Source organism: Perissodus microlepis, chromosome 14 (genome assembly GCF_051167445.1).
Source record: "Perissodus microlepis isolate ML-2025 ecotype Zambia chromosome 14, ASM5116744v1, whole genome shotgun sequence".
Lineage (NCBI taxonomy): Eukaryota > Metazoa > Chordata > Actinopteri > Cichliformes > Cichlidae > Perissodus > Perissodus microlepis.
The window spans coordinates 7,869,468-7,881,761 of NC_140474.1; the positions used below are offsets into that span (position 1 = coordinate 7,869,468).

General features: G+C 39.6%; 1 protein-coding gene across 12 annotated transcripts in view; it reads right to left on the reverse strand.

The window, feature by feature from the left end:
- Window positions 1-12,294, reverse strand: part of tenm4 (teneurin transmembrane protein 4) — a 146,138-nt gene that overhangs the window by 29,688 nt on the left and 104,156 nt on the right. For 8 of the 12 annotated variants that reach the window (XM_084951133.1, XM_084951131.1, XM_084951128.1 and 5 more), the window contains 6 exons: window positions 11,973-12,092; window positions 8,346-8,607; window positions 6,739-7,006; window positions 6,492-6,635; window positions 2,600-2,849; window positions 2,168-2,188 (listed from right to left, as the gene is read on the reverse strand). In XM_084951133.1, the coding sequence (XP_084807259.1) occupies window positions 2,168-2,188; window positions 2,600-2,849; window positions 6,492-6,635; window positions 6,739-7,006; window positions 8,346-8,607; window positions 11,973-12,092 (1,065 nt within the window). The remainder of the gene's footprint in view (window positions 1-2,167; window positions 2,189-2,599; window positions 2,850-6,491; window positions 6,636-6,738; window positions 7,007-8,345; window positions 8,608-11,972; window positions 12,093-12,294) is intronic. The other 4 variants (XM_084951135.1, XM_084951132.1, XM_084951130.1 and 1 more) reach the window with 1 other exon arrangement.

Genomic DNA, 12,294 nt, shown 5'->3' on the forward strand with positions numbered 1-12,294 from the left:
CCTGATAAGCATTATGGAAAACCCTGTCAGCTGGACATCATTCAAAGTGGATTAAGACAGTATTTCAAATATAACCTTCAGGGTTCTTTTAGGGGTTTATGGTCAGTGTGACAGTGCCAAAGTGTACATTTTTAACACACAACAAGAAGAAAGACAAGTGGGTGTGTGGAATTGTCGTCTCCAGTACATAATTTTAGGTGACAATTGACCTTCAATGAATCAGTGATGACAGGGCTTTGCAGCAAACCTCAGGCACACATGTCACAAACTGCCCGCTGACCTAGTTGACTGATATGATGCACTTCAGTATACTCCAGGTACAAATGGCTGGCTTAGAGAAACGACTGCTATCTGAGAGTAGGTCAATGGCAAATCTCAATGACTGGCTTTGCATTCTATCTGCCATGTGCAATCAGCTGATACCTTATCAGCTCCTAGGTGCATGTAAAACAGTGTTGGTCCCCCATAGTGTTTGAAACTATGAGGTGTTATTCTCTGACCTTGAGCTATGGCCATATACCCCATCTATATTCACTGACAACATCTAGTTTGTAGAAGATAATTGGATTTTGCGGCATGGCGTCGTGGAAATGGTTGGAGCGGATTGGGACATCCTTAGTAGGGGGTCAATGAACACTGCAGTAACATCACCCACCTCCCACTCCTATCGCTAACTCACACATGAACAGGAGGCAGCCGCCCATTTTATACAGACACATGCTGTGTTTTCCTGGACAAATCTCCTTTTCAATATGCAAATGTGTTTGGTGTGCTGAGGGACGGGGCTCTGATGTGTCTTGTTCTAGCAAAGAAATCTATGCGATGTCTAAGTTAATGTACAGCAGCATAATAAAAGTAATATTTCTGTTATGCAGAAGACTTAGAAAAAGACAGATACAGAAAAAAGCAAGAGAGAGAGATTCTGAGTTTTTTGTTAGTATGTTCATCCTCTTGGAAACAGAGGCCAGTGACCAGCATCACAAGGCTTTTCATCCACAAGTTGACTAACTGTTCCCCAGCTAAAGTCATGACCCTGTGATAGAAAATCAATCAATAGCCCTTTGCCTGAGACACAGTATCTAAAGACAGCACACAGAGATTTCCCTTGCCACCACCTGCCATGGAAAATAAAGTCTCTGTATCTTAAGCCAGTGATAAAATCAACACTGAGTTGCCATTTTAGCAGAATCAGCTACTGTAGCTAGGTATGCACACCAAATGAGACATTATCTTCTGTTTAATCCTGCAATCATTTGCCTGTAACATGCACTACTGTTAACTTGTCTTTTATAATAGATGTTATATAAATAGGGATATATATTTATAGTACACATTCTCTTTACGATTATGAAATTACATTTAAGACTCTCCAACACTGTCCCATACTGAAATGTTAATCATTTTTTTGAGGTGCACTTTTGCCTTTATTGGTTAGTGGAGCACTGAAGATACACAGGAAAGTAGAAAAGGGGAAGGTATGTGGCAAATGGACAAGGGTCTGACTTGAACCTGGGCTTCTACACTCATATTGTTGCATGCTCACCCACCCAGCTGCCCACTTCTTTAACAACTCGAATGCTCCCAAATGATTTCATTTTAGAAGAACTACGGAGAAAGCCTAGAAATTAAGCAAACTTAGAGTTAATAAACTGTGCTTTCATGTAAAAATTATCTGGTTTAATCCAAACAAATCTTTCAGAACAAATGAAAATGAACCATAGTTTGAATTGTTTCTTGAGTGAAAACATCTTTTGAATGTTTTCAGAACCAGGAAAAGGGAAAAAAGACCCAAGAAAAAACATAGGAAGAGGAAAGACCAAGATTGTAGGATATGGCGAGCATTTTCCAGGTGTTTTTGGAGAGAACGAGAGGGAGTGAGAAGATTTTCCCCGAAGATTAAAACAAATGCAGCTGCAAAATGCAAACATTGTATAAAACGATAATCACTCAGCTCATTTAATTTTTACCATTCACTCTAATATTGACAGAATGGTACCTGCTGTACTTACATCAGCTGATATAGACAGCTGTTGACAGGTTTGGCCTTTGTAAAATGTGTAAAAAGACCAATATCTCGAACTTTATTAAGATAAATATAATTTTTTTTATTAATTTGGTGACTGGGCTGTACCCTTTTTTAAAAATTAGCAAATACTGTGTGGCTTACCTATGCCTGAAGTCTTTATTTCTGTGAAGGTTTACCAAAAGAAGCAGAAATGAGAAAGGAAGAGAAAGGAAAGAAAGTGTTAGTTGATAGTAGATGGAATTAAAAAGTAGTAGGTATACTTAATCAAAAGGGAAGCATGAATAAACAATATTTCAATTTTTATTTTTTTAATCGACTCAACCTTCTCCTTGGGAGCATTAGGAAATTAATCTTTCCTTAACATTTTCTGTTAAGACCTTATTACATCCTCTACGTCCCTTATGAGATCCAAACTCCAGCTGATACAGGTGAATCAGAGAGGCAGAACCATGAATCCTTTGCCTTTAGGGCATTTCTGTCTATCTCGATCGACCTCTGTGGTTTATCACCTGTATACAAGCCCATCTGAGCTCATGGTCCTGACCGAAAGTAAGTAGGCTACTCTTCCGTTACCTGAGCTCCAGGACGCTGGTGACATTCCCTGTGGTGAAAATCCTCCTCACATAGTTGAAGTCACCCACGTACAGACTTCCATCTGAGCCACAAGCCAGAGCAACAGGGGCCATCAGCTTGTTTCCGTCAGCAAGGCCATTACAGCTAGGGCAGGAGATGCTGCGCCTCCGCCCATTCCCCATCACGCTGCCGATTACAGGAGGCTGCTGGGAGATGAAGACGTTCTCTCCGTTGCCCATGTGAAGAATACCTGATGAGGGTACAGAAAAGAAACAGCTTATTTAGGTTAAGGAGAACAAAGGGGGTGAGCACAAAGCAGCATGGCCAGCTGTTAGTGGAAAATATTTTGCAATTTTGGTTAGAGGTTAAGTTAAACCAGCTTTTTTTCAATTGTCATTGAAAGCAGTGTTTCCAAAAAAAACTAGGGGAGTGTATTGAAACTTTTTTTTCCAGCTATAACAAACTGCCTGATTTAATTAAATTTACATGTTTGAAAGAACCCTGAGAAATGATGCGTACAAACCCATCCCACCCGAACATGCTAGTCTGTATCAACAGCTACAAAGCTAAAAAAATCTATATATCTTGTCATTATACTTTTGATACATCTCAATTTAACTTGCATTATTTCTATACAGTGCTTAACAAATTTATTAGACCACCTTTGTACTCACCCATGAAGTAAAGTTTTATTTGAATAAAAAAAACATGTCAAGACACACTCCAAAACACCTCCAGTAATCTGCAGATGAACAGAGAATCTATAGAAAATAGATTTCCAATCTGGCGTTGAGCAGCACAGAAGTTCATATAAATAATTTTGAAAATTCCATGTCATAAAATTTAATTGATTAATTAAGGTCCTTGAGCTGCTTGATGTGAGTGTAATGAAGTTCAGAACAAGTGGATTAAAATGGGATTCGTACTGAATGCTTTCATATTTCTGCTTGATGGATAAGCAGTTTGCTTATGCTAACGTGATACCAATGGGAATTTGGTGAGCTGAGCCTGTTCCACTGCTCTAACTCTTTGAGTTCCTGTCTCAATAGTGGTTCAAGGTAGCTTAATGCAGTTTAAAAGCTATATTGGATGAAGGATTTAAGGGAAAGTGTAAGTCAATACACAGATAAGCATTTGATGTGATTTTAAATAGGACTGTGTGTGTACCTCTATTAACTAGAGCCATGAAAATTGCACTGAGTGCCTGGGATTGCAATAAGAGGTCGTCTTGGTGGATGAAAACACGGGCACAATTTCACAGCGAAATAGGAACCAAGAAACCCTTGGCACAAGCATAATCTCTTGGAGCGAGAAAATTATCAGACAGGCACAATCACAAAAAAGAAATCCAAACAAGAAAACCCAAAAGAAAACGAATATATATATTTGGGGTTTATTTTACCTGTTTTTCTATCTTCACCAGCTTTGCGGCAAACAAAATTAAATCAATAAGAATATAGCAGATGTGCAAGCATTCAGACATGGACTTGCATGCACACTTTTTTTTAACATTAGTTTTGCCAATCTGCTCTTGGAAAATTGTCAAATATGTAAATGTAAAGATGTTGCTGCTGCCCAATCAATGTAATCATATTTGAAATTCAGCATCTGCATGCCTGTCTTAGTTTTGCTGCATCTGATGGTACTTAGTGACCTGAGATCTTTGAGCAGCACAACATTTGGTCTATCAGAAGAGATCAGCCAAGCATCCCCTTCCTGGGATGTGATTTAATCTTAGGGACTGCTGCTGCTGGGAGTAGCAGCCTGATAGCAATTAAATTAGGGATGATTCTAAAAATGCTGGGCATGAACAAGACATGAAGGTGCCAAAAGAGGGGGTGACTTGAGGAACTGGCAGTGCTGGTGGTGAGGGCAGTTCTCGCCTTCGTCTGGACTCCACTTTCAGGCTCAGCAGGTTTAGCGTGACAGATCAAAATGCCACCTTCGTGAGCACTTTTCAAGTATGCTTCATCTCCTCTGATGAGTCCTCCCAGACACAAACAGACACTGAAGCCTAGCTAGTGACAGGTGCTGCACAAAGTTATTTCTACTACTGCCTTTTAGGAGTTATTTGATGGCAATAAGAAAATTGACCTCCCTCACCTAAAAACGGATGGAGGGAATAAAAAGTGAGATCTATCAAGGGCTACATGACACTGCTGAATGGAATAAAGCCTAAAAATGCTACAGGCAGGGAGGACAGTTTTATGTTACATTAAAAGCATCGTCTAAAGCACGTGGTGGAACCTGCGGCACTTCTTATCTACTCTTTTCGGCACATTCAGGATGACGCACAAAATATAAAAAGGACAGGCAAACCTAAAATATACACTTTTGTACAAAATGTACTATTTTTAAATGGGGTCCTGATAGCAACATTTTTGCCAATGTGACCCTATGCTTTTACTACCATCAGACATCAGACTTGGATGTCTTGTTTTGTTTTTTAACAGCAGCTAAGTCAAAAGAACAAAAATCCAAGACATATTTTTCTGTCATTTCTGTTCGTCTTGCTTCTGTCTTCTGCTCTGTTCATTGTGTTGGGAGTTTCACCATGTGGAGGCTCTCCCACACAGACATACCAAGTGACAGCAGAAAACAAAAGAAGAAGAGGATATTGTTATTTGTGGATATGTATATTTTAGAATATACATTTTAGTACTCCAGCTGTCTGAATATTATTAAATATTAAAATTTTAACAGCCTTCGAAGGACGCACTTGCATTGCTATGCTATTAATATATTATTTGTGGCATAAACTGTTTATATCAACAATAATCATTTATTGCAGTTATATCTGGGGCAATATATCATCCAACTAAATCAGTATTCTAAGAGGCCTGTGTATTTGGGTGAACCAAATACCCAAATACACCAAATACAAAAAAATTAACACAGCCTGTCATGGATGCAGGTTCAAGGACCCAGAGGAGAATTGGGATGCAGACTGTTTAAACAGAAGGTGTGCCAGTTGCAGAGTTCAAAAACAGAGTCCAAAACAAAGTCCAAAAATAAGAAGCCAAGAAAATCCAAACAAACCCAGGAGACCATGGAGGGGGGAGAAAAAAAACACTAGAGGAGCTTAACAGACACTGCAACAAAGACTGAGGGGGAAGGCTGGATTATTTGTACACATGGAGGTGATTTGGGAAGTGGAGACAGCTGGGGCGAACTAGACACAGGTGTAGACAATCAAGACGAAGTAAAACTAAGCACAAAGCACAGGAGACTAACTTCCAAAGTAAAAGAGGAACTAATTCAGAGAAACGTACAACAAAATAACACACTCCATAAACTTGACAAGAACTTAAAGGTTTAAAATACAAGAGCGCAAAAAGTTTGAACCCTCAAGTGAATAAACAAGGACAAACTATACAATCAAATCAAACAGAAAACACCTGAAGACGAATAAGAGCTTAGAACTCCAAACAATATACTAAAAGTTGACACACAAGGAGTTAGCAGAGGTTAAGTAACGCAGAATGCAAGGAACCAAAATACAAATAACCCTAACCTGCTTTCAAAAGAAACAAGATTAAGAGATTGAGATTAATGCACAAATCCCCACAATGAACCAATAGATCGTGCTTCAGGTACATCTTCTTAAAATTAAGATATGTTGTGGGATAAAGTTATATTTTGAAGGAATACTTTAATAAAGAAGCTGTTGAAAGGGTGCTGGCATTAGCAGGCGACCGATATGCCAAAGGCAAGTGCAGGCCGTTTCCTTCATGTAGTTCTTTTCACCTTCATCTACTCTACTCTGTTATTGTCCAAAGGCTACAGTATGTTACTGTCCAAAATAAAGATGAAATGCCCCAAAACAAGTTTTTTTAAAAAGAGAAGATATTAAAACAAAAAATATATGAAAAGGAACAACTGGCTGACTCACCACTCTGGATATTTAAAGCATGGTGCTTGTCTATTGTCCACCCTCCCAGTTTTGAGGCAATGGTTTCGTAGCCCTGTAGTACAGCAGTCCTCTTCTCCCATAGAATAAGGTCTGGGCATGACTCATACTCAAAACCAACTGAAACTATGGAACAAAACAAAGATAAAATAGTAAAAAAAAAATGTGTGTTCTCTGGATAAAACAAAATCATGCAGTATAATCAAAAATTACTTTTGTCATCGCTTACCAAAAGCTTCGGACAAGCCATAGACCTTCTGGCTGTAGACATCGGTCTTGTCCCACACAAAGTCATACGAGAGATTTGGGGCTGCAGGAAACCACTTTCTGAAAAGCCTGCCTTCCACAGCCACCATGAGGTGAACTTTCATCAGGTTAAAAGGGATTAAGGAGTGGGTGAGAGTAACCCTTAGCACTGACTTGTAACCTGGGGTCCTGCTGCTTAAATAGCCAAGTCTCATTTCCGTTCCAGGTATAGGTACTTCTTCCTCCAGAGACTATGAACAGAAAAACAAAGCTTATTAAATATAGAAAAGCATCGATCCTGATAGAAGGTAACATGTTATAAATTCTGTCCTCACATTTGAGGTAATAATGTTCCACTGTTTTATTTTTTTTGCTGTTCTTGTTTTACACAAAATATCAGCTTGTCAGTCTGTTGGTCAATGGCCACTGCAGCCTTTGTTACATTATTTTTTTAGCCTTGCCTCCAACCACATCTATGGACCCAAGGGAGACTGGAAACACTAATTAGAGGACAATTATGCTCATGCGTTACATGGCATAGGATGAAGAATTTCTTCATTATGTATTCCAATGAGAATTTTCCATAATTGATTTCAAAATAGCAAGTCCTCCATTAGGATGGTAGTCTTTTCTATGAAATCCATATCGCAGTTGCGTAACCTGTGTGCTCTTGGGCTCAGAGGCTGCCAAGGCCAATAATATATAGAATAATAAAAGTTAGCTTAGTAAGATGCTGTTGCCTTTAGAAATTTTAGCTGAGGTCAGACCTGTAACAACAGTGGGTCAGCATTCATAGACTGTAGAGCGTTCGCAATGAGGATCAAGGGTCGACAGCAGTAGTTTGGTTAACCAATTCCTGTCTTCTATAATTGAATCGCCTCTTTCCATAGTACAAAACGAGATTCAGAGTACTAATCAAAACAGGTACTTTAACTGTTATAGGTCAGATGACTTTTATGTGTGTTTTTTTTTTAAATTATTCATACAGGGCAGCTATTCATGGTTGACTTATAAGGATTCCTTTTTACAACTGTAAATGGGATGATGTCCCTGTACACGGAGCAGCAAAGACAAGGCGACTATAAATAAACTCAACTCAGACTAAATTCCCTGATATGCCATAAATCTTACGAAGCAAACTGGGAGGCAGAGTAATGAGAGAAGTGCAGAGATACCTGCTAGAAATACAGGAGCCACACAAACAGTTCGACAACATAGGTCACCAACACAGAAGTCCAAATAGATGCTTACATCAAAAAGCCTCATGTAGATAAACTTGTATGCATAACTGTAAGATGCAAATCCTTCCTAGAGGTATTTATATGCATAAACTGGATGACTACTCTACAGTAACAACTGTTTCTGTGGATAAGGTAATAATTATCACTCTGCAGTTAGGTACAATGTATATTGTGAATTACCCAAATTTTACAGGCCAATTACACTTGAGTGATAAAAATCAAAGCACTGGCACGAGTCACTGTTATATTTATACTTGTACTTGAAAAATAGTCTGCAGCTGTGCGGCATGAATCATTTGCAGGAAGACCCATATGCATTAGAACCTGCAGGGCAGGGACAGAGCATCACCTGGATTTCAGGTACAACATTCCCTCTTTCAGCACAGGACCCAGCGAATGCGGTGAGCGGCGCTGGGGACACTACAGGGCTGGGCCTGGTAAAGCTGCTCAGGTCGCAGCTAGGGATGTCATTCTCCTCATGCCGCATCACGATGGTATCCATGACAAAGAAACGTCCCCATGGCAACCAGAGTGTGTGCTCCTGGGTGATGAATGGAGCGCGTTCAAAGTGCAGGCCTATGGCTATGCCACCATTGGTCACCAAGTCAAAACTGGAACACAGATGTGCACAATGTCAAAGAAAATTAACTGATTGTCTTACTTTTGGATGAATTAAAATAAATACAGTGAAAATTCCCATTCCCAATTTATACTATTTGTTTTGTGTTGTGCATCAAGCCTCTGTTGTGAACACGACACATTTGTTATTCTCTATTTAAAGGGTAAAAGAGATTAATCTGTAATAAATTCAAAATGTTATTTTTTTAAAAAGTTAAAGAAAGGATGCTTTTAACTGCTTTGAATCATCTCTGTTACACAATGGAGCAGGTACAATACGATTATAGATCACAATGTAAAAATGCAGGTTTCCTTGGTTTAATAATCTTAACATTTTATTTGAAGAATGCAAAGTAGCAGATTACAGGCGTGACTGTTTCACTCCAATTACCATGTAATGTGCTGCTCCTGTGCTCACATGTGTACTGTAAATGAGAGAGAGAGGTTTGTGCCGAGGGATGGAGGCAGCCGCCAGTACTTTATTGATCTCTTAGACGAAGGCTGTCCACTCTAACATCAGTCTAAAAGCCCTGCAATGCAATCCCATCTGCTGTTGCATTAAAGGGTCTCTGCCTCTGGACTGACCTGACTGTGTCTCAGTAAACAGGCTACATTTTGGCAGCGTCATCACCTCTAACTGCTGCATGGTACCTGCACCTGGACTGGACTTTTGCAGCTTTTGTCACTTCTCTCTAAGAGCCAATTAGCACCTGGTCACCTACAGGCCCCTGGGACAGGCAAACACTCTCTCACACACACACACACACACACACACACACACACACACACACACACACACACACACACACACACACACACACACACACACACACACACACACACTCAGAGTTTTTCTCAAATTACAGATACAGAAGTAAGTTTAAATAGTGCCATGTAAAATGGGCAAACTCCCTCTTGGTTTAAGCTTCTATATAAAGAACTCGCTCAGTCTAACTTCCCTTGAGGGTAAACATCTGATTGGCTGTGGTGATAAACAACAACTTGGTCTGCCCTTGATGTTTTGCCCTTGGCTGGGTGCAAGCAAAGTGAGCTTCTTCATCAGTCTCGAGTATGCAGAGCAAGGCTCTCGTAGTACTCATGCAGCCGTGATCCATCAGTACCCATGCAGTTGCATTCAGTTAGTCTGTAGCATGCCTGGCAGGCTTGGGCCACGCAAACTCAAAATACTTCTGGACTACCATGGGCAGCATAGGCGATCGATGAAGAGATTCACTGGCTATTATCAATCATGACAATAGCCTTAAGGAACAAAATGATTACATTACCTACAGAAGGTTACCGCCTTGTGCCCTTTGGAAATGCATCAAACTAAGAAAGTTAACTACATTTTTACTCATTTGCCAGCTAATGAGCAATATAACAGTATATTTATAATGGACTGCATGACGTCTACTTAGGTTAAAGTGAGCCAAGGTCAGAGCAAAAAGTTAGTAAGAATAAACACAGACTGTAAAACTACAAGTTCTCCCGTAAAGACGCTCACAAGTACCTAATAATGTAATGAGCTTAAACCCATGTCAGCATTTTTCTCATTAATAGAGAAAAGCTTAAAAGCCAATAGGTCTGTCTTAATGCTCAGCCAATCAGAAAATGGCTACACAGTTGTAAAGAAACTAAACTAACCTCTTTTGTTTAGGCCTGAAAACTTTCCCAGATAGTGGAAAAGGTAATTTAAAAAACTAAGCCCTTGGACAATAAAGAACACATCATAAAAATGAGTTGAGACAGCTTTCCCATTTCTAAGTGGCTGAACAGGTGCATTTCTGATTTCACGCTGCACTGAGCCTGTTTACAGTGATTGCAGGGGAGTTGCAGGAGACTGGGCATGTTTACAGGGGAACCTGGGAGATGGAGTAGTGTTTACACATATGCTGGAAGGTAGAAAAGAGTATGGAGCTTTGCAAAGAAAAAAGTGACTGATGCATAAGAAAAAAAATGGGACACGCATAAATGGAAAAAGGATAGAGATGAGGAAAGTCAGTGCAGTGTAAAGGACATGAGACCTGGGCTCAAGGAAAGCACGGGAAATAAGTAAAAGAGTAGTACCCAGAAAGGAAAGGCTTATGGGCAATGAGAGATTAGAGGAAAGACAGCGTGAAGGGATGGAGAGCAGATGAAATGAGTGAAGAAGGTGAAGATGATGAAGTAGAGAAGAGAGATTTTTGTAAAAGTAAAGGGGAGAGAAAAACGACAGGATGGAAGAAATGAGAGGACGCAGGAATGATCAGGATCAAACCAGCGGCAAAGATGTGGGCCTTTAGAGTGTCAGTGACTGATAAAAGTGCCAGGAAGAAGTGGGGCTTGGAGAGCAAACACCAATTCATGTTGTGCTGTGATAGAGGGGCTCGGTTTGCCACAAGGCCTTACTAACACTGAGATACCTGAGACTGGGGGTTGTGAGTGTATACTGTATGCTTGTACAATCTTATCAAATACATTTAAGAAGAAAAGAAAAAGAGAGAAAATTATTAGCGATTTTATTCTCAAGTTTTTTTCTCTTTCACTCCAAGAAACACGCCGAAGCTAGTTTGATGTTTTTCTCTGTTTCTCTGAGAAACTCTCCTGATGCCAAAGCAGCCTGAACAGCATCGCTCAAAGAACGCTACACAGAGAACTCAGACTTTTTCCTCTTTCTTATTTAGAACACATTGCCACAACAATTTATCTTCCCCCAAAGGGTTTTTAGTGGTGCTGTAATAAAATAACAAAAGAGCTTTTTTTCCTGCTTTCCTGAACAGCCAGAACATATGTGGAATTGTCTGAGGAAGTAAGTGGTAATGATCTATGACAGTCACATTACTACGTATTATTTTATGGTCATAATTATAACATCCACACAACTAATTAGAAAAACCATTTCATAAATGGCAAAAGCATTATTAAACTATTTAGAGAGGATAAACAAGGAGCGCAAACACATTTCTGTGACCTAAACCTAACTGTGTCACTTAATTCTCTTAATCTTCTATTGTCGAATAAATAATGTCCATCTGCACAATGTTTTATAGCTCCAGTGAGATGCTTTGCATTGGCATATTTTATTCTTTCCCCACCCTGCTGCTACTGAAGCATAACTTATGAGTGTACCAGAAGGGCTTTGTTTGATTTCTCTGGGAATTGAGCCGAGAACTCCAAAATTGGACCAAATGAAATCACAAAGCAGATCAATGGCAGCACAGTTTGCTGTGGCAACTGTGTTTTTTTCCCCCCTTTCCATCGTTAAGATTTTGTAAAAGTATTTGACAATGATCTAAATATCACTGTCTGTACAGCATTTTTAGGTAACTGCATCCTTTACTCTCTGCGTGTGTTTTGATATAAAGACTCAGGTTCTTACCTTCCATCCTGCCTGGTGATTGTGTACCCATAAGATGGGTTATTGATGAAGCTGATGTTCACTCCTACCAGTGGCGTTCCGTCTGACGTCACGACTTGTCCACGGATGACACAAGCATGGCTGTACGAAGTGAAAAAGATCAGCATTATTGCTCATTGCATAGCAGTACAAATAATTACAAGCTAACAGCAGGTGTCCTGCAGTAAAACCTGTATTATCTTGTTTTATTTATATAATTTCTGTCCACGCTAAAATATGCAAAAGAGGATGGATAAAACATTCGGACAGCATATTTTAACAAAGCTAAAAGGTTAGATAGAAT